Here is a 26,597-nt window from a genome sequence, read left to right as displayed (position 1 = left end):
ATTGAACAACAATTAATATAAAAGTCACAGAACAAATCAAATATGCCCTTCAGAATTTATCCTTATACATTATTTAAAACACAGTAATAATAATGCAGGATCAGTAAAAGCAAGTTATGCAATGCAAAACAAAATCCAGGTTATATCGCTTTGGAAATACATATTCTGCAGTTTATAAAGTCAAATGCCCCAATGGTTAAATTCATGCATTTGCAAAGTTCTATAGAAAAGTTGCAAAAAAGAGAAGCAGCTCTCTACTCTCACAGATACACCTGTATTAGGAGCCTCTATTGTTCCTTTGCAGGAGGCCTAACTACAGATACAGTGCACATCTTCTTTGAAGAAAAAACATTTATGTAGTTCCCACTGTGGCTCAGCAAAATCTGACTAGCATCCATGAGGAAGCAGGTTTGATCCCTGGTCTCGCTCAGGGGGTTAAGGACCAGATGTTGCTGTGAGCTGTGGTGTAGGTCACAGAGGCGACTCGGATCCCGAGTTGCTGTAGCTGTGGCATAGGCCAGTGGCTACAGCTCCAAGTCAACCCCTAGCCTGGGATCCTCCATTTGCCGTAGGTGTGGCCCTAAAAAGAAAAAAGAAAGAAAAAACATTTTAAGTGAGTAATTACATGTTCAGAGAAAATGGAATTTTAGAATGACTGTAATAAAATGAAATAAACTTGTGTAAATTACAGACCAAATCTGGCTAATAAGCAGCAATAAACCAAAAGGTTCCTACATTTTTTCTTTTTTTGTTGTTTTTCTTTTTCTTTTTTTTTTTTGCTATTTCTTGGGCCACTCCCGCGGCATATGGAGATTCCCAGGCTAGGGGTCCAATTGGAGCTGTAGCCACCGGCCTACACCAGAGCCACAGCAACGCGGGATCCGAGCCGCGTCTGCAACCTACACCACAGCTCACGGCAACGCCGGATCGTTAACCCACTGAGCAAGGGCAGGGACCGAACCCGCAACCTCATGGTTCCTAGTCGGATTCGTTAACCACTGCGCCACGACGGGAACTCCTACATTTTTTCTTTTTTTAACGGCCTGCAACATATGGAAGTTCTCAGTGTACACCACAGCCAGAGCAATACCAAATCTGAGCTGCATCTGTGACCTACACCGCAGCGTGCGGCAATGCCAGATCCTTAATCCACTGAGCAAGACCAGGAATCAAACCCACATCCTCACGGACACTACGCTGGGTTCTTAAACCACAGAGCCATAACGGGAACTCCCAGATTCCTAAATTCTAAAATGTTAAAATCAGTAAAATCCTAGTTCAAAGGAAACTCTGAATCCTTAGAACTTGTTTGAATGGTATCTGATCAGTATATTTTAATGAAATAAATAAGTGAACTAAGCATTTTTGAAGATTATTCTAATAATAAAGACAGTTATCACTTATTTAACATCTACTATGTGTCCGAACTATATCAGAAGCATACATGAATTTTCTTTAATCCTCACAACAACCTGCAGAAAGGTCACCCTGGGACATGTCTCCGAGTTCAGCACTTACTCTCTCATATCAATAACCTCCATGACCAGAGATGCTGCCATTAAAAACGGCCATATGCTCAACTGCATGGACGGCGCAGTTCTGCGCCAGTTTAAGGGACTGAGCAGATGACCTCTAACAACATGAGCACCTGAAGCAATGTCAATGCACTCACTTATGATTTACACTCATAGATACCCGGGAACTGTGATGACAATGTAAATACAGTTATTTACTTTGAATTCAACGTAACTAGACTAAATTTTACTTTACATTCAACTGCTTGCATACTAATTTCCTGTGCTGTTTACTTTAAATGCTCTTTTGTACTCACACTAACTTTATGTAGAACATAATTTTATAGGTTTTCCCATTGGTTTCTTTATTTAAACAGTAAGTTCTTTCAGGACAAGGATCAAGTCAAATTGTCTTGTACTTTTAAGGCCTAGCACAATGTTGACTAGGTAAACACTCAACGAAAACCTAAACACATCCTCTAGAATGGTCTACATGCTTTTTCTGTACCATGACTCTTGATACTAAAGGAACTTTGGAAAGAATTTTTTCTTGGTTAAAAATGGATGAAACAGACAGACCTATGTTCTTAAAAGATATAAAGTACTGCTCCATTTTTTGGAAGTTGACAAAATAAATCTAGCAATTGCAATAGCAATGCCATGTGAAAATACCTTAAAAAACAAAGTCTTTGTTCATGCAGCAGTTTCTTTTTAACTGAGACTTGTTAATTGGGCAGCTTGTTAGTGAATATTAGTTAATGCTACAAAAATTTTTCAAAAGGACTAAAATTACAGGTCGCAGGGAAAAAACCCAGAGGTGAAAGATTTTTCAGGATATCACCTGTACCATTAGGTTCCGACGAAATAGGTAAGTAAGGCACAGATTCTTCTTCTGAGTCAGAATCAGAGTCAAGAAGCATATGAGAACTGGAAGGCTTAGTGGCAATATTGAGAGAAGTAGAGGAACGTTGGTAGGTGAATGACATGGATTCCATAGTGTGTGACTGAGTGATATGAACTAAACACCCAACACAAAAGGAAGTAAGAATGCAGAAAGAAGTTAACAAAAAATAAAATGAAAGGTTAGAAAGAGAGCTACCTATAATATATAAAGAGCTAATTTAAATAACTAAATATGTGGATTTACTTTTGCATTTTTTTATTTTGAGAAAAAAAATCAATAAATAAAATAAGTTTAAACTGTCATTTGAATCCCTTCTGTAAGGAGTAGGTATTCCCTTAAAGGAATAACAAACATTTTTCCTCAAGAATAAAGTCAGTAACGGGGCTTAAAACAATCAACTAACTGATTTATAGTTAAGACAAAAGCACACATAAAGGGCTGAAAACAAATCTGTACCTGGAAACCCATCATCTGCTTCAGCATCCCCTGGTCCGCTGCCTATGCTGGAACTATCCAGACCTATATGCAAGGCCTGGAGCTGGGATCGCAGCTGCTCAATGTCACTGTCTTTACTGTCCAGTGTCATCTGCAGTTCAATTCGAATCTGACTCTCTTCAGCAATTTGCTACAAAAAATTGAATTCTGTTAAATTAATTGCATGTCATATACCTCACACTTCTGCTTCTCAGTTCAGCAGACTCCCCTTATCCAAGGTTTCACGTTCTGTGATTTCAGCTATCCGATGTCAACTGTAGTCCAAAAATATTGAATAGAAAATGCCAAAAGTAAACAATCCATAAGTTTTAAACTGCATGCCCTTCTGAGTGCTGCGCAGCACTGTGAAGAAGTCCCGCAGTGCTTGGCTCTGACCGGTCTGGAATGCCTCCGCCCAGCTTACTTACACTATATATGCTGCCCGCCCCTTGGTACAGGAAAAAGTATAGTATGTTTAGGGCTCTCTGCGGTTCCAGGCATCGTCCAGGGGTCCTGGAATGTAAATCCCTTGCCTAAGAAGAGGCTACCGTAATCACTAACAGAAATGTTTCATAACCAATGCAAATATACAGACACAAAAATAATTCTACTTCTTAAAAAAGAAGTCTAGAGTCCAAAAAGTATTCTTACAGCCTGCATTTCATTCAGTTCTTTCTGATACTTGATCATCTGCTGGGTCAGTTTTTCACGTTCAGATTTAAGTTCCATATGTAGCTTTCTATTCTCCTTTTCTTTTCTCCGCATATCTGTGTCATTACCACGCTTAACAGGTTCTTTCCGATTCATGATCTCAGCCAACTTATTCACAGCCTTAAAAACACAAAATTAAGTATGGAAATAAATAAAATAAATTATGTTGATGATTTCTTTGTAACTCACCAAAAGCAAGTTACCGAAACCCCTTCCCTGTACACAGGGCCACAAAGAAACATCTTCTACGTTAAAAAATACACCGTCTTCATTACTCATTCTCCTTTTCCAAATAATAGTCTAACGGTTTTTCACTCTTGTGTTTTCTGAGAACTATGATTTAATATGTTTATAGGTTTGTTCTGATGTCACTTTCTACCACGCAGATTTTTTTTTTTATCCTAAAAGAGAGTTTTGCATTGGCATAACATTAATAAAACGCAGTATGTTCAACCACAGAGCACAGCAGCTTGGACCCACAAGTAGTCATGCTCGATATACGATCATGAGAGCTAAAAACGGGTGGTGACTTTTCAGAATGACTCTTTTTCAGGCTGTCAGCAAATGGTCATCTTCTACGGGTTTTTAAAAGCAACAAAACTTATCAGATTACAGTGAAAAATTAGAGGAGAATGTGAGTCCATATGGAAAAATTAAGAAAAACTTTAATAAACACTGAACTCAATAATGTTAATCAAATCTAGCTTCTCCCAACCTGGTAAAAATCAGATAATCCTGACTATTCAGAGATACTGATATAATCAATGATTGCTACAACCAATCCATAATGCTAGAAGTAAAATGTAAAAAGAGATAAACTAAAAAAATTTCAAAATTATATTTAGAGATTACACATACTTGAGTTTTGAGTGTTCTCTCTGTTAACAGCTGCTTCTCAAACTGCGCTTTAATAGCTGCTGCACTTATCTCTTCATCTTTCAATCTTGATAGTTCTGAAACACACAAAAATGTAAAAATGATACTGACAGTCCAGCAACTGACAAACAATAGCCATACTGCAAATAAACTTTATTCTTTGTTAATACTTACGCTCTTGGGCATCTTTCAATTTGTTATTTAATTCTTCTTTCTCATTTGCAAGATTGGCAACATCACTAGTTAGTGTCCTATTCGTTTCTTCAAGCTAAGAAATGAAGGTGCAAAAAAAATCACATCCTAATTTATACTATTTTAAAGTTAACAAAGCAATCATTCAAAATGAAAATATCCTAGGATGTTGCTAAAGCTGTTCTCCTAAGTCCATCTATCTCTATTCTTCTTTCCTTTGTCAACACTACTTTACCAAACTTCACCCCAATGAAAACTTTGCTAGCCCTAACAGAATTCCCATGCACCCCTATAACTGTATGTATACAGTTATCTCAAAACCACTTATTACATCTGTATCCTTTCCCACTGGGGTGTATGCTGCAACTTCCAGCACATGCCAAGTTCCTGTACGTGCATTAGTCTATTTCTTGCCTCTCTACTCATTTCCGCTGAACAGGATTAAATATCTCTGTTATAACAGCACACATTTTAATCACTGCAGCATTGTAACAGATCTGGGTAATGTGACTGATAAGGCAAACTCAATTACTTGATATTTTACTTCGTGAAATTTTTGTTGCAATTTTCTTCAGCCTACATATGACTATCTCCATGGTTCTTTCAAGATTCTTTTTACCTAAGTTTGGTTTAACATGAAAAAAAAGGATTTAAACTGTCTTCTGCTTTTGGTATTTCCCTGTTAGTCCTGAACTGACCAACAGCTTAGGACATTGGATGTAGTTCTTTTTGGAGTCTCTTTCTGTCAAACAACACTGAGAAGCGGATGGTTAGCTAGGTCAAACATTGTGTAGCCAGCTTATACAATTTTTCATTTAGATCTGTGACTTTCTAGTACTTCTAAGGAAGATTTATGATACAGTAATTTGACTATCACCAAAAAAGAACAAGGATCTTCCTTACGGATGCGATTGTAGTATCTTTTTCCGTGAGTTCCTGCTTGTGTCTAGCCATCATCTCTTTGATCTCCAGCTCTTTCATGATCTTCTCTTTTTCCAAGTCAGAATATTGTTCTTCGGCAATTGAACGAGCCAGCTGCTCAGAATCTGCTTTGGTCAAGGTAATCTCCAGTTGAGCAGCCAAGGAGTCTCTATATTTTAGAGAAATACGATTTTGTTGTTCAATTTTCATCATAAAGTCAAGGTTTTTGTCTAAGTCACGTCATCCAAAGTTTTTTCCCTGAAGTACAGCAGGCACCACTCCAGGGGTGGGTACATGGCTGTGAACAGAAGAGGCAACGGCTTGTCCTTACCTTTCATCCTGCAGTTCCTGTTTCTTCTGCTGCAATTCCTTACACAGCTTGGTCTTCTCTTCACATTCTTCTTTCAGTTCTCTAACCTGTGTTTTGTAGAGGGTCTAAGCGGCAAAAGACGACAGAAACACGGACCATCACTATCATCGCTGGGAATGTTAGTCCTACATTCAAAAGCTATGCAGACACCAAGTCCATTTGAGCACGTACAAATAATGAGTAATGTTGAGCCTAGGACTCAAGTAAGAGTTTAATAAGCTTGTCTATTTTCTAGTAACCAACCAATTAACTAATAAAAATTCAGCTAATAATTTAGAAGCCTGATTTTCAACTGGATAGCAGAGTGAGATTTCTCATTACATGACACAGACTAGTAGATGAATGGAGAGGTCAAGAAAAATAATTACTAATTTAGACAAGCAAATTTCGTTGGCTTAAAAATCCATGAAACAGAGGTGACAGTTACTACTTTATATTTTAAATTGATCTCAATAAAGTACAAATGTTAAAATGATAATTTTATTTCTTTCATTATGAAAATATATTCTTTCTCAAAAATTAATTTTCTCATTTAACTAACTTTATAAGGCATGGGTATGTGCTTAGAACTATCATTTTAGCAACAATAACAGATTTCTGTTAAACCATCTACAGTCCCTTGGCAAGTGTTCCTCTTATATGTGTGGTATGAAACATACCACCCAGATTTCTACCTGGGGGTTGATATAAGAAGCTATTCTAAAAACAAGAATCTGGGTTCTATGGAAATTTTTTTTTTTTTTTAATTCTACAAATACAACAATTTTCAAAGTTATGTGTCTGGAACTTACTGAGAAATACTGCTCTGCTTCAAGCTGATCTTGGAGCTCTTTCATTTGCCCATCTGCATCTTGACGTTCTCTGTGGGGACAGTGAATCAAAGGTTCAAATAAGTTCTATACTTAAACCAGCAACTCCTGAAATGTGGTCAAGGAAACAAATGGGACTCTCTGAGATCCTTTCAGAGAATCCATGAGGTCAAATTATTTTCATAACAATAAGAACCACTGACATTTAAAAATTTTTAATTCTTTCACTTAGTACACAGGGATTTTTTTTGAAGCTATATGACACCTGATGATGTCATCACCCCAAAAGCTAATGAAATGTGTACTTGTATGCTCTTATGTTTTAAAATTTTCTCCGTTTCAATTTCTTTTCTTTTTTTTTTGTCTTTTTGCCTTTTCTAGGGCCGCTTCCCATGGCATATGGAGGTTCCTAGGCTAGGGGTCCAATCAGAGCTGTAGCCACCGGCCGACGCCAGAACCACAGCAACTCGGGATCCGAGCTGCATCTGCGACCTACACCACAGCTCATGGCAATGCCAGATCCTTACCCACTGAGCAAGGCCAGGGATCGAACCCGAAACCTCATGGTTCCTAGTCGGATTTGTTAACCACTGAGCCACGATGGGAACTCCTCCATTTCAATTTCTAACACAAAAACATATCATTAGATATAATTCACATAGTCAAAAACTCTTTGGGGTCCTCAGAGTATAAAGAGGTTCAGAGACTACATAGTGCTATATTCCCCATAATACTAAATAACATATTCTCAGATATGCATTGTGATCAGCCATTTATGCTAACCAAGTAGTAGTTGTTATGAGAGAACCAGGGAGTTCCTGTTGTGGCTCAGTGTGTTAAGAACCTGACATAGTGTCTTTGAGGATTCAGGTTTGATCTCTGGCCTCGCTCAGTGGGTTAAAGATCTGGTGCTGCTGTGAGCTGTGGCACAGGTCAAAGATGCGGCTTGGACCTGGTGCTGCTGTGGCTGTAGCATGGGCCTGCAGCTACAGCTCCAATTTGACCCTTAGCTCATGAACTTGCGTGTGCTGCAAGTGCAACAGTTAAAAAAAAAAAAAATGTAGAATGTATACAGCAGAGTTCCCATTGTGGCTAGGTGGTAACGAACCCAACTAGTATCCATGTGGACACAGGTTTGATCCCTGGGCTTGCTCAGTAGGTTAAGGATCCAGCGTTGCTACTTATGGCTGTGGTGTAAGCCAGCAGCAGCAGCTCCAATTTGACCCCTAGCCTGGGAACTTCCACATGCCACACGTGTGGACCTAAAAAGCAAAAAGAAAGAAAGAGAAAAAAATGTATACAGCAAGAGATTAAATGACTTAACCACACCATCTTTGATTTATATATCATTTAGTACTTTTGTCCTTATTTTCATTGAATATAATTTGGTCACTTTGTTTACTCACTGACCCTTAAACCTCTTGATAAAAAGTTAATTATCACTCAAAGTTACTTAACTGTGTTAATTCTGTATTTTATTACTGATGAGTGTAGTATTAAGGAATGATGATTCTTATTTCTCTAAGCCAAAAATGTGAAAGATGCTAATAACCTAAGAATGTTCAAAAATTGTCTCATCATCACCAGCTAAAAAGCCCATTTGCAGCAAACCCCAGGGTAACCGTAATCTTCCTAAAGGGCTAACCATTCATTATATGTAACTTAAAATATGTAACACCCAAGTTCCCGTCATGGCTCAGCAGAGATGAATCTGACTAGTACGCATGAGGACACAGATTCAATCCCTGGTTAAGGATCCAGCATTACCGTGAGCAGTGGTGTAGGTCACAAATGAGGCTCAGATCCAGCGTGGCTGTGGCTGTGGCATAGGCTGGCAGCAGTAGCTCCGTTTCGACCCCTAGCCTGGGAACCTCCATATGCCATGGGTGCGGCCCTAGAAAGACAAAAAAAAAAAAGTAACATTTGTTAGGCATTTAAGAAAACTACTTTTCTTTCTTTCTTATTTTCTTTCCTTTTTTTAGGGCCACACCTGTGGCATTTGGAAGTTCTGATGCTAGGGGTCGAATCAGAGCTGCCGCTGCAGGCCTACACCACAGCCACAGCAACACGAGATCTGAGCTGTATCTGTGACGTACACCACAGCTCACAGCAACAATGGATCCCTGACCCACTGAGTGAGGCCAGGGATCGAACCTGCATTCCCCATGGATCCTAATCGGGTTCGTCACCACTAAGCCTCAGTGGGAACTTCTCTCAGCTTACTTCTTGACCTACATTTTAATTTTAAGTATTATTTACCAATTCCCTGATGCTAGATACGAGGATTTAGCTTTTACCATCTACAACCTTACCCCAATCCCTAACACAGTTGTATTACTAGCCTAAAACCATAATCAAACCTCCTTTTACTAGTATCAACTATAAACCATAATCCCCCAGCTGAAGAACTGTTCACTCCCAACTGTTCTCTTTTGCTTTTGAGATTTCAAAAGAATATGTCTAAATATGAGTCTGTTTTCATTTATTTTTGCTGGGTCTTTTCAATCTAAAGATTTCTTATCCAGCTATGGGAAATTCTTTTCTATTATTTCTTTAATAATTGCCTCCCCTAGATTTCCCTGAGATTCTTTTCTTTTCTTTTTTGGCCACCCAGCAGCATATGGAGTTCCCAGGCTTCAGCTTCGGCAATACCAGATCCTTTAGCCCACTGTTCCAGGCTGGAAACTGAACCAGTGTCCTGGCGCTGCAGAGATGCTACCAGCTCTGTTGTGCCACAGTGGGAACTCCTCCCTGAGATTCTTTGTCTGGTGCTAGAATTCTTGGAATAGTCTGTGTCTTTCTTTCATATACTTCATGTCATTCCTTCTTGTTCTATATTTTTTGAAATTTAACTTTTTCTTTGAACCCCTCTAATAAATTCATATTGGTAGTAATTTTTGTTTGTTTGTTTTTGTCTTGTAGGGCCGCACCCACGGCAAATGGAAGTTCCCAGGCTAGGGGTCGAATCAGAGCTGTTGCTGCCGGCCTACACCACAGCCACAGCAATGCCAGATCCAAGTATCGTCTGCAACCTACACCACAGCTCATGGCAACGCCAAATCCTTAACCCACTGACCAAGGCCAGGGATGGAACCTGCAACCTCCTGGTTCCTAGTCAGATTCGTTTCTACTGAGCCATGACGGGAACTCTAATCTCCTTGAAATTCTTGATGTGGGTTCACACATTTAAAAAATTCCTTTACTAGAGTTTAACTGGGATCCTGGAAGGAAGAAGAGATATCTATGTTGGCCATTTTCAAGTGCAGGCCTAGAGAACATCTCATATGTAAATTCTCTTTGCATGTATATATGTATATGCATGTATATATAATTCACATATAGGTGTATATAATACGAATATATATATAATGTACCTGTTTTATCTCTTCCTAAAAAATAACTTCTGGTAAAATGCTAATAAGCTTCTGAAAGGCAGGAAATATATCTGACTCATCTCTGAATCGCCAAGAGTGACTATCAGTGCCCTACACAGGATAGGTATGCATTCATTCATGCAATATCTATTGAGGATGTCTTATGAGCAAGAAATTACTCAAGGGTTGGAGAGAGCAAAATATAAGTGGTTTTTGCCATTCAATGAATTTATAATCTATTAGATGATTAAGACAGCATATTTGAGAGTTCCCACTGTAGCTCATCAGGTTAAGGACCTGATGCTGTGGGGATTCCAGGCCTCGTTCAGGGGTTAAGGATCCAGTATTGCTATAAGCTAAATGCAAAGGTACCTCTCAGATCTGGTGTTGTCATAGTTGTGGCATAGGCTGCAACTGCAGCTCCCATTTGACGCCTAACCCGTGGAACTTCAATATGCCACAGCTGCAGCCGTGAGAAGAAGAAGAAATACAAAGATAGAAGATATGAGTATCTTTGGGTAGGAGGGGTTAGGAACTGAGGGATTAAGAAAAAACAAATCCAAGTGCCCTTATAAAGAAAACAATGGGCATATACACTAAGCACCATAAATTAGGTATAAACAAAGAGTAACTAGAACAGGAGGAGAGACATAATCTAGATGTTAAACTAGCTCTTACATTCATACAAACACTGCTGTTAGAATAAACATTATGCAAAATATCTGTTTAGTCAAATAGTTTTAAAACTGTGTTCTCTAGAACCTAGGATTCAGTTTAGGCTCTTGACCAAAGCTGGGCAAATGAGTTCCACCCCAGGATTTGGAGATACAGAAAAGTTAAATCAGGGTCGCTCCAAATAAATGAAGCTATAAGACATATCGCTAGAGTTGTCCTTCTTGAAGGACCAAGTTTTCCGTTAAATAAAAAAATGAGCAGAAAGAATAATGCTAATATACAGGAGAAAAAAAAACAAGGACAAAAAAAAAACTGGACGAAGATGCCTGATTAGGTTCAAATTTGCAGTTCCAATTTTAAAGTTAAAATCTCATGAACTTAAAAGTTTAGGCTTACCCAAGCAATAGATCATCAAAAAAGAACAAAATCTTTTTGACCATCCTTTCCTACATAACGTCAGTATTTGAATATATGGCCATCCCTTTCTAGGTGGTGTCAATCTTACTGACCCGTCACAGGTATGTAAAAAGCAAGCAATTAGCCAAGATGACAGGAACAGAGGAAGAGTCCTACATTAGAAGCAGCAGGAGCAGTAACAGCTGGGGTAGCCATGGTCCCTACCCTTTGCTGCGTGCTTGGTGCTGTCAGTCAGTCACTGCTATCCCTTGTTAGAGCCCTAACAAGGAAGCTATTACTGCCCCCCTTTTGTCGGTGTGATGTTAAACTTTTGGCCCAAACTTGGTCAGCCAGTAAGCAGTAGAAATAGGGCGCACACTCTGATCTGCCTAGCTCCAAAGCTTATTTTCTTTTCTCTCTGCCTCCCATCAAATAATTGGAATCCAATACGACCTTTGTTCATGACTGGGAAGAACTAAATTATACTACCAATGACTGGATGGCACAAATTTTGACAGTATATTTACTGTATACTTTAAAAGTATTTTAACCATGTCTTCTATTTTCTAAGTAAATTAAATAGAGCACTAAAGTATATCCTAAAAAATGATTTAAAAATTTACATGCTGTTTGCTGAACAGTCAAACATTTTCAAGTCCCAGAAACTAAAGGAACAAGCAAAAAGCACTTTATCCTTGAGGGACAGAGGAGTCCTACGGAGGACTCTTCAAAGCATGGAGTGCAAATCCCAGACAGCTCCTCCTCTCCAACACCAACACTGTCATTACATCCTAAGGCAGCAGCAGCAAAAAATCATCAGGGAAGCAAAATCTTTTTGAAGGACAACTGTGGCACTCAATACATTACTTATATGGAAAGAGAAAAAGTGGTCAAAAAAATAAAATGGTCAAAAGATAATCCCCAGGTAACTCAAAATTAGGATAATTTACATGTGGATAATTGCACATATTAGTAAATCTTTGTCTCGAACAATTAACTTACTTTCGAAGTTCAGCATTCTGTTTTTCCAAGCTCATTTTCATTTCCATGAGATGATTGTTCTCTTGTTTTAACTGCTTTTCTGACATTTTTAGCGTGTTAACTTGCTGTGTTTGCATCTTCAAGTCATTTTGTGTAAGGCAGCGCTTCTGAGTTTCCTGCTCTATTTTTAATGTTAAGTTTCTAACCTAAAAAATAAATTGTTATTAGTATGTAAATAAACTATGTTGATTTTTCTTATCATTGAAGCTGGCAGTAAATATGATGATGTAAAACAGATTTTTGCCCTTAAGCAGTTAATTTGTTTCATAATAAAATATTTTTTGGATTTTCCATGCTATATTTTAAAATGAAATACGGTCTTTACAAATTTTTTAAATTATGATTCTGCTAGTACAATACCCAAATTCAGTAAAATTTAAAGATCACAGAATATTATTTTATAAGAAAAAATTTTAATTACAAACTATCATTGAACCTTTACAAATAAATTTGTTTTTAATTAGTTTATTATTATTGATTAGTAAACTTCACTTACATCCTCATTTAGCACATCTTTCTGTTTGAGGAGTTCATTGATTTTCTGCTGTGACTGTTTGAGGTCACAGTCTAATATGGAGCATCTTTTCTCAGCTTCCAGCAACAAGTTCTCTACTTTCTGTTTTAAAGTTCTTTCCTCCAAGAGCTTTTTTTCCATTTCTATTGCCACGAAAATGGACATAACCATGAATTTGCAAACAAAGGAAACATATCAAATACATGAAGCACTGCTAATAAAAATTACAGTAAATGATGCTGCCTTAAAAATAATTTTTTAAATTTCCAATTTAATATTTTCATCACTCCTCTTAATGTATTTGCAATGTCAACAATTGCATGCCTGAAAATTAGGTGTTTCATTTGTAGGGTATAAAAATCTACCACACTCTGCAATATTACATGCACTCTAATGAAAGTAAAATAATCCTGCTTTTACTTATAGTTCTAAACAATGCTTTTTTTAAATAAAAATTTTTCTGCTACTCTATGCCTCTCGGTGTTACTCTTCTTACCTAAAAACATCCCAGGAGTTCCTATGACCTCTATGACTCTTTCCATATTAGCATGCTACTACGCAGAAATGAAATTGATATTTTTGGGAGTTGGCAGAGGACGAGGCTCTGGAACCAAATCCTAGTTCTGATACATCCTAATTATTTTATTACTAGGCAACTTAATTAACCTCTCAGAGACTCAGTTTCCTTATCTCTAGAATGGTGATGACAGTATATACACCCACAGGGGTTTTGCAAAGACTGAGCTAATAGGAAGTTCCCATTGTGGCTCAGCAGTACCATGACCAGTATCCATTAGGATGCAGGTTTGATCCCTGGCCCTGCTCAGTGGGTTAAGGATCTGGCATTGCCATGAAAGCTAGCAGCTACAACTCCAATTTGACCCCTGGCCTAGGAACTTCCATATGCCCCAGGTGTGGACCTTAAAAAAAAAAAAGACTCTAGAGTTAGCATATATATGTATAGTACTTATTAAGTGCTGCCTGGCATATGGCAAGCACTTGATAAGTGCTCATTACTTAGGGGGAATTTTCAATTTTCAAGAAAATGTTCACAATTTTTTTTTTTAAGAAAGGCAGAACAGTACAAAAAACTGAGAAAAAATATAAAATATCATCGTGATTTGCAGGACTGTGGCTAATCTTTACTTGTTTACACTTTGGTGTATTTTCTAAATGATTGGCAACAATCTTGTAATTTTATTAATCGGAAAAGGCTTTTAAAAGTCTTCTTTCAATCTCAAGTGAGGAGCAGACAAAGTTATCTAATCATGTGATTTCATATTAACTGTAAGTTATTAAAGTTAGAAAATCTGTTCAAATTCAACAGGTTCTTCTGCTCCTTCATACCTAATGTTTGACATCTAATTATCATTTATTACAAAGTTATATTAGGTAAAAATTAAACCTATGAATTTTCCACACTTAAGTGTGGAAAAATAAAACTACTTTTTCACATACCACTGAAAATAGCTAGCATTTCTAAGCACTTTTCATGTATCATTGCACTCGGTTTTCACAACTTAAAAGAGTAACTGCCCCCTTATAGAAAGAAACAAGGCATAAAAAGGATAAATAACTAGACAAAGTCACATAACTAGCAATTCACTAGTAAGCCATATTCTTTTTCTTTTCTTTTTTTTTTGTCTTTTTAGGGCTGCACCCGCAGCATATGGAGGTTCCCAGGCTAGGGGTACAATCTGAGCTATAGCCACTGGCCTACACCACAGCCACAGCAACACCAGATCTGAGCTGTGTCTGCAGCCTACACCACAGCTCACGGCAATACCACATCCTTAACCCACTGAGCGAGGGCAGGGATGGAACCCACGTCTTCATGGATGCTAGTCGGGTTCGTTAACCACAAAGGGAAGTCTGTAAGCCATATTCTTGATCGAAGGAGGCAATGATATGGAGGGGAAAGACTGGTTTTATACCAGATTGAGTCTCATCTATAAAATTTAAGTTTTGTGTCCTTGTGCAAAATATGAAAGTCATCTGTATCTTAGTGTTGTAAAAAGGAATTTGAAAAAATGAGTTATTATTATGCTGAAATGGTTAATTTTCAACAGTTCAGAGAATAACCTATTAACAATTGTACCCATTTTAAAAACTCATAACCCTATCGTGGGCACAGAGAAAAGAAAGAGGCACAAGTGAACCCACTGAGGTAAAGAAAATAAGATTCTATGTCTTGTTTTGGGTGGTATTACAAACATGAAAATGTTTGCATTTTATTGAACCTAAAATTTGACCTCAAAAGAAATTCAACTCTTGTCTTCTAGCCATACACAGGGCAACATGGCTCACTACCTTTCTTCTTAGCTATTTCTTTTTTTTATTTTTCTTTTTTTTTTCTTTTTAGGGCCACAACCACAGCATATGAAGGTTCCCAGGCTAGGGGGGTCCAAGTGGAGCCACAGCTGCAGGCCTATGCCAGAGCCACAGCACCAGAGCCACAGCAACGCCAGATCCGAGCCACATCAGTGACCTACACCACAGCTCATGGCAACGCCGGATCCTTAACCCACTGAGCAAGGCCAGGGATCGAATCCGCAACCTCATGATTCCCAGTTGGATTCCTTTCCGTTGCGCTACGACGGGAACTCCTCTTCTTAGCTTTTTCTAAATAAAGCTCTCATTTCATCTTTTATCATCCAGAATCAGGGCTTTATTAAACTTGTTTTAGGTTTTCTTTTCCCGTTTTTATGGCTGCACCTGTCATATGGAAGTTTCTTGTCTAGGGGTTGAATCGTAGCTGCAGCTGGCAGCCTACACCATAGCCATGGAGGGCAACACCAGATGGGAGCCGCAGCACTGAATACTTAACCCACTGAGTGAGGCCAGGGATCAAACCTACATCCTCACAGAGACAACAATGGGTTCTTAATCTGTTGGGCCATAACAGGAACTCCAAGTAAACTGTTTTTAACAACAGCAAAAAAATCTCTAATTCAATAATTAAAAGGCGATTTTTTTTGCTAAGTCATTAATAAATGTTATATTTTAATATGAATTGAAATTTCCGTTGAAGAGTTTTGCAAATCTTTCTTTCACAAGAATACTTTATTGATTTCCTTTGGATTTTAAATCCGTCAGTCAGTTTGAAAAACAAGAAATTACCTTAAAGACGATTCCAAAACATAAGCTTGGATTGTGGAAAAGTTAACTTTGTCATCTTACCCTACACTCAATTTGTATATTGTGACTTTGACCAAATCTAGCTAGCATCTTTATCATGTCAAATTTCAAAATATTCAGTTAACTTATAGTCTATAAAGTGGCAAGAATTTTTTGATACAAGCTGGTGAAATGTCAAACTAAATACTATAAAAAGAACGTATCCCCCAAATCTGAGTAGGTATATCTAGAACTTCAAACTCTGTATGCCTGTTAGCACTGATACCACTTAGGGCTGCACCCGCAGCACACGGATGTTCCTAGTGCTGGGGTGGGATCAAATCGGAGCTGTAGCCACCAGCCTACACCACAGCCACAGCAACACCAGATCCGAGCCACTTCTGCGACCTACACCACAGCTCACGGCAGTGCCGGATCCTTAACCCACTGAGTGAGGCCAGGGATCAAACCAGCATCCTTATGGATACTAGTCGGGTTCATTAACTGCTGAACCATGACAGGAACTCCAGGCCTTACTATTTTAGAAATGGTCATTGCCTTAAAAGGAAAAAACATATATAGGTAAAGCTTCCCTAACAGTTTCTAAAAATATTTTTCAAAATTAGAATTGGCTACAAAATCAATTCTTACTAAAAATGCTGCTGAAAACCCTCTGAGGAAAATGTGTACCTTTCATGGCTTCTGATTTAGCTTCTTCAATGGATTCATAAATTTTATTTTTATCTGCAAGCCGTGCTTTTGTAGCCTTATGTTCAGCCTCTTCCTGTTCTAAGCTCTGCTGTATAACTTTCAGTTGGTATGTCATATCTATTTCCATGTTATTCTTCTCCTATAAAAGATTTTAAATGGCAGCTATCAACAACAACAACAAAAAACAGGCTCACAATTCCAAAAACTTACAAAGCTCTTAGTAGTTTGAGCTACTTCTTTATTGATGACTCAAATATTTCTAACTGCTACTACCATAGCTTACTTCTTCATAGACATTCTAATCTGGTTGTCTCGCAGGCACCTCAACTCAGACTGAAATGGATCTCCTCTAAAAGAGCTATTTCTCCTTTATTCTTTATTAATTAATGGCACCACTATAGATTTCATCACAAACTAGGAACTCAGAACTCACTCTGACCACTATTCACATGCCACTTAATCACTAGGTGCCACCAAACGTACCGCCTCCAAATATTTCTCAGATTCATTTCCATTTTCCATCCTCCGAAACCACTGTTAAGCCTCCATTATTTGAGTTACTAAGAAAGCCTCTGAGTAGTCTGTCTACCTCATCTTGTCTTCCTCAAACCTATTCACCACATGGTACCCAATGAAAGGTACCTTAAATGTGCTTCTAATAAAATCATCCACTTAGAGTCCTCCAGTGGCTAGCCTACTGCTTACAGCAACGAAGGAGCTTAAGCCCAACAGACTGTGTGATTGTTAAGGGCAAGAACTGCACCCTGGTATTTCTACCACGTACGTATGATGACACTAAATACTTAAATGAGTGAACACGTAAGTGAATGAAAATAAAATATTAACTGCAAAGAGCCTAGAAACAAATAATCCCTGACTTACAGCAGTTTTTTTAAACTTCTAAATTAAAGTCATACAACTTTACATTGTTTTAAAGACGTGCTGTAAGTAAAAAATCTGAGTTTTCCTTGGACGCCCAGGGAGCAGCATCCTCACCATGCATATCCTCTCCCAGCCGCCCGCACACTAAGGGCTGCCTGCGCGGCGCTACTCCGAGTCTCGAGACGCACGTCCCAGTCCACAAAACCAAGTGCACAAGAAGAACGCAGAGAGTCGTCTTCCCACACCAAGACAAAACCTCGCATGTTTTACCTTTTCCAAATCAGTAAATCTCTCCTGTAGTTGTCTCTTCTCCATCTCTACTTTGGTTAATAAGATTTTGCCATTCTTTAAATCTTCTTCCAGGCCAGATATTCTACCTAAAATTGCAACATTTTTTTAAAACAATAAATTAATATAGTACATACATATATATTAAAATAAGAATAAAAAATACAGAAGTCATCTCACACTTTAAAGCTATTATTTTTGAACAAAACTTTCATAATTGTTGGCGTAGTGCTTTAGAATTATTCAACTGGAATCCAATCTACCCCTTTCAGGAGTGGTTTGTTAGTTAAAATACTTGATATTATTTGAAAATAAATCTTTCACTCATAAAATTTTGTAACACAGAGTACTTCTAATATCCTAACTTTACATGACAGACTAGTATATTCAGACAGGTACTACTCCAGCGCATTACCCATCATCTAAAGTTATTTCCAAAACACAAATCAAATAAGATGAATTCAAATGAAATCTCTAATACCTTGTAAATCATTAATAATCTCTGATCCATGGGTTCGGTCCCTCCTTTCAGATTCTAGAACTGACTGCAGATTGATAAAATCCTTTTCAAGTTTTAACTTGGCAGTTTCCAGCAGGCAATTTTTATCTTGTAGATCTCTATTGTTAGATTCCAGCTGCTGAATCTGTTTTGAACTTTCTGCCTGGGTTTTTCTTAACCGGGCCGCAGTATCAGATTCTGTTCGCAGCAAAGCATTGGTTTCATCCAGCTGTTATTCCATTCAAAATCAAACAAACGACAAATAAACACAGTGATATATGATGAAAATACTTCAATTTATTACCCCATTACAAACTGTTTAAAATGAACAAAAGTCCAAAGATATCTTCCTAATGATTTCCCTTTGGTAACACTGCCAATTACAATAAACGTTAATAGACAGTCATAAGTAAAATTCAATATTCTTATTACAAAGTAGGATCAACTTACCTGTCTCTGGAGTTGATTCACTTTCTCAGTGGATATCTGAGAGTTCTGATTTCTTTTTTTCAAATCTTCCAGTTGATCTTTTAAGCTGTTAACTATGATAAAAATCATTTTAATGGCAAGCTTCAACACAATACACCCACATACATGCAAACTTTTTTTCTTAGTATTTAATACTCTACATCACAAACCATCATTCTCCAAATTTCGTTTCTTGTCTGCTTCATGATCAGCTTTCCGCTGATATTCTGCATTTTTGTGCTGAAGAAGTGCCTTTTCTCTTTCTAATTGTCTTAATGCTGATTCCACATTTTTCCTTAAGGCAATCTGAAATAACGTTTTAAATTATTATCAAAGGAAAGTATTTATAAAAATCAAATAAAAACAAAAAATATTTCATCATACCAAACAGATAAAAAAAAGACCTTTAAAAAAGCTCTTTTGTTAAAACTACGTTTTCTGTATTTTTAAAACAGCACAGTATTTTTAAATAATCAAGACATTGTCTTTTGTTTACAATTGCAAGTCAAAATTTCCGACATTCCATCACAATTGAACCATCTTTACTTAATACAAACTGAGTTTAAATTTAAAAAAGAAACAACTGTCAATTTCTATTTTGAAGTCATATCATTAACACAAATGCAATTTTTTTTTACTTAAAATATCTATACATTCTAAATTAACTCATGCGCAGAAACGTAACAAAATGAAGCCTATTATTATGGCTACCCTGTGTTCTGAGTTCTGTCCATCAATGCTACAAGGCAGATTTTACTACGTAACAGGCTATGTATTAATATGGTACTAAGAGGTCTGTGGATAAGTCAGGCATTAAAATTTTGCATGAACAAAAATGTTAATAAAAGCACGGAGCAACTTTACCTCTTCTTCTAGCTCCTTTGCTACTTTCTCCAGGCGAGTATTAACAGACCTGAGGAATTTCAAAGGAAATAGTAATAAAATAATTCTCTCCTAATTTACAATATAGATATTTACTGTAAATTATAATCACATAATTACTTCGTAGCTCTTCTTTTTCTAAATATTGTAAAATGTTTAAACTTACATTTTAAAATACAACATTTAATTATCTACAAACATACTTGCACTTCTGCTCTAGTTCCTCTTTGGCTTGTATCTCAGTGCTAAGGTGTTCTTCTAATGTGTATAGCTTTTTCTGAATCTGTCAGAAAATAAGAAACTATAATTATAAAGTTTGATCAAATTTCAAGATGACAGGCTTAAAGAAAACCTGATAATCTTCTCTTTTCTTTCAGCTTAATATAGATATAGTATTTCAACTCAATATAGGTAGGTATAGTATTTGTACCTTCCTTTTTTGGGGGGAGTGCTGCACCTGTGGCATGTGGAAGTTCCCGGGCCAGGGATCAAATCCACGCCACAGCAGCAATTCAGGCTACTCCAACGACAATGTCTTAACCTGCTGCACCAAAAGAGAACTCCTATTTGTGTCTTCTTAATGTGATTTTTATTGACAGGAAAAAAAAATATTAAATAATCCATTTTTGGAGTAGTACTTCCTTTATAAAGGATTTAACTTTTTGAGTTCCTTTTTTGTTTTAGGTGCAGTGGCAGGTACTTTACAAACATTGTCTTATTAATCCTAACAAAAACCCTGAAAAGATGGGTACTATTAGATCCATTCAATGAAGAAACGGAAATCCAAAAACAGTGAATAACTGGGCCAAGACAGCATAGCTAGTAAGTGGCAGTGCCCCAAAAGACCCAAGTCTATTAGATTCTAAGAGCAAGGTTCTTTCCACTATTCTTTCTAGTGATTAGTTCTCCATGATTTCTAATATATTTCATATATCTTTAAGCAAAACTGTATTATTTCCCTAGTAAGAAAAGACAGGCCAATGAACTAGTAAAGTTTAACAGCTTTTGGTTGCTCCTGCATTAGTACAACTTGATCATACTAGTTACCACATGCTAATCAAAAGTTCTTGCTGCTAGGTATATATCTTCAATAAATAAAAACCAAAAAATGTGTAATATACATTTTTAAACAAAAAATCCATAGGAGCAATAATAAAAAAAATACTCGGTAGAAAAAAGGTTAGGAACTTCTCTCTTGGTAGATGCAGTATTCCAAATGCTAGGTAGGATATGGTTACATCAGAACATTGCTAGAGTGACGAGTTTGTCTGTTTTTCAACATATTCGACATCAACATACCTCTTGACTTTCCTATTTAAAACAAAACACAAAAACATCAAAAAGATTACTATGCTTTGTGAAAATTCCTAAAACACAAATCATACCAAAATGACCCAACCAATTTTTTTAGTTTTTATATGTTTTGAAGAGAAAAATGTTTAGCAGCCATATTTATGTGCACGATATAGCTTTGTATATAGTTACAAAGTACAGAGGCTATAAAATACTATAACATTTTGATAAAATTATCCTTTATGTGAATTCATTCCTAAATACTCAAAATTTAAATCTCTCAACTATTTCTGAATCCTTATAGCTTGTTATCTGAACATTTTATAGTACTAAGATAAAATTTTCTGGCTGGTAGAAAATACAGCTGTTTGTAACCCTATTCTACCACTTTTGGTACTAAAACTAAACCTAAAGCCATGTATAATTCATCTTCTCATCAGCCACTGGATTCCATACAATACCTATCAAATAAATGAATCATTTCAATGCTATGCTGAACTGAATTGCAACAAAGAATGCCATCTAAAAGAGGCATCAACTGGACTTTTAAAATACAGATATTACTAAAATATTTGAACATGTGATTAAAATAGAGTAGTAAAGGGAGTTCCCGTCGTGGCGCAGTAGTTAACAAATCTGACTAGGAACCATGACGTTGCAGGTTCCATCCCTGGCCTTGCTCAGTGGGTTAAGGATCCAGCATTGCCATGAGCTGTGGTGTAGGTCACAGACACAGCTCAGATCCCGAGTTGCTGTGGCTCGGGTGTAGGCCGATTAGACCTCTAGCCTGGGAACCTCCATATGCTGTGGGATGTAGCCCTAGAAAAAGGCAAAATGACAAAAAAACAAATAAATAAAGTAGTAAAAATTTACACATACTTCATTCTTCCTTATTTGTATTGAATCATTTTCTTTACAAGATGGAGAGTCACTTAATAACCTAGAAGGAAAAGCAGGAAAGAAATTATTTTGCATGTCATTTTAATTCATTTTCTATACAAAGTTATCCTCAGAATTAAATTCCAACCACAAAGATTATCTTTCTTTTCAGTTCAACATATTTTAAAGGAAGCAATATTTTCCCCTCTAGAGATTTATATCATTTCCGACCATTTAAAACATTAAATATTTCTTGCCTCTCACTCTTAGTGGATGTCCTAGTCCTCAACGTTGTTGAGACTGGGGTCACCAAGCAGCACTGTATACTTTCTTCCCTCTTCTTTGAGTTCCTATGACTCTATTTTATTCTTCTTCTTCTTTTTTTTCTGGGGGGGGGAGCATACCTGTGGCATATGGAGGTTGCCAGGCTAGGGGTCCAATTGGAGCTGCAGCCACTTGCCTACACCACAGCTACAGCAATGCAGGATCTGAGCTGAGTCTGCAACCTACACCACAGCTCACAGCAATGCCGGATCCTTAATCCACTAAGGGAGGCCAGGGACTGAACCTGCATCCTCATGGATGCTAGTCAGGTTCGTTTCTGCTGAGCCATGACGGGAACTTCAACTGTTTTATCCTTCTTTTCTAGAAATCTTCTAGAAAGAGACATCTCTCCTTTTCAAAGATAACATTTGCTTCTTTCCTTTTTTTTAGAGCCGCACTTGCGGCGTATGCCAAGTTTTCAGGTTAGGGGTTGAATTGGAGCTACAGGTGCCGGCCTACACCGCAGCCACAGCAAAACCAGATCCAAGCTAAGTCTGGGACCGACACAACAGCTCACAGCAATGTCGGATCCCCAACCCACCAAGGAAGGCCAGGGATCAAACCCGCATCCTCTTGGATACTAGGTGAATTTGTTCCCACTGCACCACAATGGGAACTCCCTCAAAGATAACACCTTTGGATCTTCAGATCTTAATACCTAAGTCATCACATCTATTCAACTGCCAACTCCTCTCTCACTGTTTATAAACATGCCTGGCACTGATACCCTCATTTTAGTCGGCATTACAACAATTTTCAGAGCACTATCATTAGCAGGATGAACAACTCAACCTGGTTTGCTGGGATTTTCCCAGGTGAAGCCTAAAAGTCCCACACACCCTAGTAAACCCCTCAGTCCAAACCGTAATGGTTGATCACCCCAACCACTACATACATGGAAGTACAAGAAATTTCTCAAATCTATGTTTCTTAAATGTCTTTAACGCTTCACTCAACTATTGAACAGTTTTCAATGGCCCCTCAATGCCTGTCAAAGTCTAAAGTCCCTTAGCACAGCATACAACAACCGTTTTATTAAGCTTCCCCTAAGCTCCATCTCCAATCTGTTTTCTAATCTTATAGCCAATACTCACTCCAGTTGACCGATATTTATTAAATGATCTTGTAATAGGCTCTGCACCAGATGGGAGAATTACAGGCAAGAAAAATACAGTCCCGTTAGATACTCCAAACGGTCCTCCTAACATAGTGACATTTACCCTACGTTTGCGCCTTCCTGGACTGTACCACTCTGTCCCCAGTAGATGCTTACATTCCAAACTTTTGATTCTACTATTCACCTCGCCACTATACTCCCCTAAGCTCCCTACATCTCAGTCACTCAAAACCCTTTATCTTTAGTCTCAGCTAAAATGCTACCTTTTTCCTGAGGTCTTACCTGACTTTTCCCACCCTCGCCCCAATGAGACAGAACTTTTATTTTTCTTTGGAACCATCTCAGATCTTTTTGGTAACTTTCTTAAGGCAAATATCACATTCTACCCTTCATTATGCCTACATAACTCTCACAATTATATCCTTTATTAGTTGACAAGCTCCTTCAAAAGCAGGTATTTGGTATTACTTTATATACCCCCAACAATACAGACTATTGCCTCACACTGATTTGTAAACAAATATCATATAATATTCATTGAAAAAAACTCAGTTTAAAACAAATTAACCTTGTCTTCTATAATTCAGAGTCTCGAAGTAAGACAACTCTTTACAGATAGCTCCTACAAACAATAAAAACACAACAAACAAATCACATACAGATTTTCTCTATAATAGGTAAACCCTATAAAGGGCAGCTGATTTCCCACGAAAGCTTTAGGAATTGGGAAGGTTTCCACATCTCCTTTATCATCCTCAATGTCGTCAAAATTGCTGCTGTCTATGTCACTGCTGAGCTCAGGTACCACAGGGGCTGCCGCTATTAAAAGAAAAGAAAAAAATTATCTAAAATAATATATATGATTCAAAAATACATAAACTACCCCTATTTTGTTTTATATTATTAATATACATCATTAATATTATCACATTATATACTGATGTGTGATTAACATTATGATTTACTATAGAAAATTTTAGTAACAGATTTTCTATTTTATTATATCAAATAATTAAATTTTATGAATGTTTTATTATTATACTAGATCAGTTTTAAATACAGATAAATCAATTAAACAGGGAAAGGTATATGATATTATTCTAGGTATTAAAATTACAAGTAGCAATAATCTGTGTATACACTCTTTAGTCTTCAGTTTTCTATATTAAGTGAAAATATTTATCTTTAGAATGAATTAATATCAAATATACATAAAGTTAAACTGAATTACTATGCTTATTCTAGTATTCACCAGAGTAAGGTCTCTATAAATAACTAATTATTGATTTATTATTTCAAACACCTGAATTAAAGATAATTATATTTCCTCTACTCTGAAAATTACTGAGGTGTACAAAACTTATCTTGATAAATTAAGAAACCTGTAAAGTTTATTATAAAAGCACTGGGAAATAAATACATGTTAATTTGCTAAGACACTGAGGTAATAATAATTAGTTATAAATACTGTTTCAAAACAAATTGAAATGAAACCTCTCAATTTAAAAATTAGTTGGCATTAAGTGTACCAGACATGCTTGTTAATTTAGAAGAGGAATCAATTTATAAAATTTAAAATGTGATGAAATGGAAATACTTAAATTTTTGACTTACTCTCTCTTATGTTATCCCAATTCCACTGATCATTCTTAAAGAAAGGATGTTGTTTGATTTCTTCCACCCCATTTCTCCCAAGTCGCACCTCCCTAAACGATGCAGTTAAAAAATGTATTATAAAGAGTAAGATTATAAAAATACAAAAATACAACTCTCTCCCAACAAAGATCAAAATAAGGATCACAAATGAGCTTGAGATATCTTAACTAAAAGCTTCAGCTTAAATGCTGCTCAAAAATAAGCACTCTCCATTTTATAGCACATGCTCTTTCTAGATAATAAATGTCATGGAAAGGGAAATGTGTTTCCACCTGTACTTTGTGTCAAATGAAGGTACACATGAGACTTTCCATTAAAAAACCACCCATGTGTGCCACAACCCATGACCAACTTCAGGGCATAAAATGGATAGAGATCTAACTTTTGGCACAGGAGAGTTTTTCAAAACCTCTCTGATAAAAATGTCATTTAAAAATATTCCTCCCTGTCTGAAAAAGAACTCACACATGTGTCTGAAGCTATCCACATTTACTCTGGAAATAGCTATAGTAAATATAAATACATATTACATTTATATTAAAATTATCATTCTGAATCACAAGAAAAATGTTACAAATAATTCCATTCTCTGTAATATATGAGTCTTCAATAGAGACTACATGGAAATAAAAAGCATCCTTTTTAAAATATGCCCCTGAGGTTATGCTTAATATAAATAGGACAACCTATAGAGGGAAGTGCTCCTAGTCACAATGACGGCATTAAATTCTTTCCAAACTATCTTTTCTCCACCTACTGAAACGACTATCCCCCATAAACTGCTCAGGTGAATTTTTCATGAATGCTACTCCTTTATGCTATAGATATGCTGTACCATATAACATATGCTACAGATCTATAGATCCTCTTTTATATTTTACCTGTCAGTACCATTATGGTCATCCCCACCAACCCCATCTAGTCATCAAATAAAATATTATACAGAATTTCTTTTATCAGCATGAATTATTCATTAATCAGATAATTAACATAATTTTATTTTACAAATGATTGATAAACAAAAATGATTACGCTGTCTAATGAGGACAAATATAAATAATTTTCTTGTTTTATATGGAAAATTTTTCATAATATTTAATTTGATGAAAATGAGGGAAATAATTATTAATAATGAAAATAAACCCTGATGGAACTTCTCTAGGGGTCAAATTTGCAACTCAAGTAGGTCAACATTAAAGCTTCTATCCCAGAATTCCACCTTTAAGATTTTATCCTACAGAAAGTATGTAAAGATGAATGTATGGGATAGTCACTGTGCTTTTAACAACAATGGCTAACAAACAGTAAGGTCTGCTGAGGAATCAGCATCTTAGAGAAAGAAATGCCCTTGGTTCTCATCTAATCTGATCCCATCATTTTAAGAAGGAATAAAATCATCTCCCCCAAAAGTAAAACAATCTCCCTAAAACCGTAAAGCTCGTGAGCCACATCTGGACTGAGGGCAAGTCCCCACTTGTCTGTGGTGGTCCTCTGACAGGATGATTCCCATCACAAATATAAAATGGGGAACCAGAAAGGAAGAGAAAAGAGACGGCAAGGAAGACATTTACAATAACTTTCTAGCTTCTCTTTTTAAGCAGGTTTTCACAGCAATGTTCATCCACTTTGTTTTAAGAAATACGGAATTTCCAGGACAAACTTGCTCATATTCAAATGCAAATTAAAAAGGGCTGGGAAGAAGGTACTCCC

General features: G+C 36.8%; 1 protein-coding gene across 7 annotated transcripts in view; it reads right to left on the bottom strand.

The window, feature by feature from the left end:
• Positions 1-26,597, bottom strand: part of ROCK2 (Rho associated coiled-coil containing protein kinase 2) — a 141,305-nt gene that overhangs the window by 15,948 nt on the left and 98,760 nt on the right. For 4 of the 7 annotated variants that reach the window (XM_047782640.1, XM_047782643.1, XM_047782644.1 and 1 more), the window contains 21 exons: positions 24,846-24,937; positions 23,891-24,050; positions 21,791-21,851; positions 20,918-20,929; positions 19,822-19,901; positions 19,601-19,649; positions 18,907-19,042; positions 18,719-18,810; positions 18,251-18,497; positions 17,752-17,858; positions 16,579-16,738; positions 12,754-12,914; positions 12,219-12,403; positions 6,754-6,823; positions 5,924-6,027; positions 5,575-5,761; positions 4,654-4,747; positions 4,462-4,556; positions 3,544-3,723; positions 2,875-3,043; positions 2,356-2,532 (listed from right to left, as the gene is read on the bottom strand). In XM_047782640.1, the coding sequence (XP_047638596.1) occupies positions 2,356-2,532; positions 2,875-3,043; positions 3,544-3,723; positions 4,462-4,556; positions 4,654-4,747; positions 5,575-5,761; positions 5,924-6,027; positions 6,754-6,823; positions 12,219-12,403; positions 12,754-12,914; positions 16,579-16,738; positions 17,752-17,858; positions 18,251-18,497; positions 18,719-18,810; positions 18,907-19,042; positions 19,601-19,649; positions 19,822-19,901; positions 20,918-20,929; positions 21,791-21,851; positions 23,891-24,050; positions 24,846-24,937 (2,618 nt within the window). The remainder of the gene's footprint in view (positions 1-2,355; positions 2,533-2,874; positions 3,044-3,543; positions 3,724-4,461; positions 4,557-4,653; positions 4,748-5,574; positions 5,762-5,923; positions 6,028-6,753; positions 6,824-12,218; positions 12,404-12,753; positions 12,915-16,578; positions 16,739-17,751; positions 17,859-18,250; positions 18,498-18,718; positions 18,811-18,906; positions 19,043-19,600; positions 19,650-19,821; positions 19,902-20,917; positions 20,930-21,790; positions 21,852-23,890; positions 24,051-24,845; positions 24,938-26,597) is intronic. The other 3 variants (XM_047782645.1, XM_047782646.1, XM_047782642.1) reach the window with 2 other exon arrangements.

The sequence above is a fragment of the Phacochoerus africanus genome, chromosome 5 (assembly GCF_016906955.1).
Source record: "Phacochoerus africanus isolate WHEZ1 chromosome 5, ROS_Pafr_v1, whole genome shotgun sequence".
Lineage (NCBI taxonomy): Eukaryota > Metazoa > Chordata > Mammalia > Artiodactyla > Suidae > Phacochoerus > Phacochoerus africanus.
This window is presented reverse-complemented; position numbering and strand designations above follow the sequence as displayed.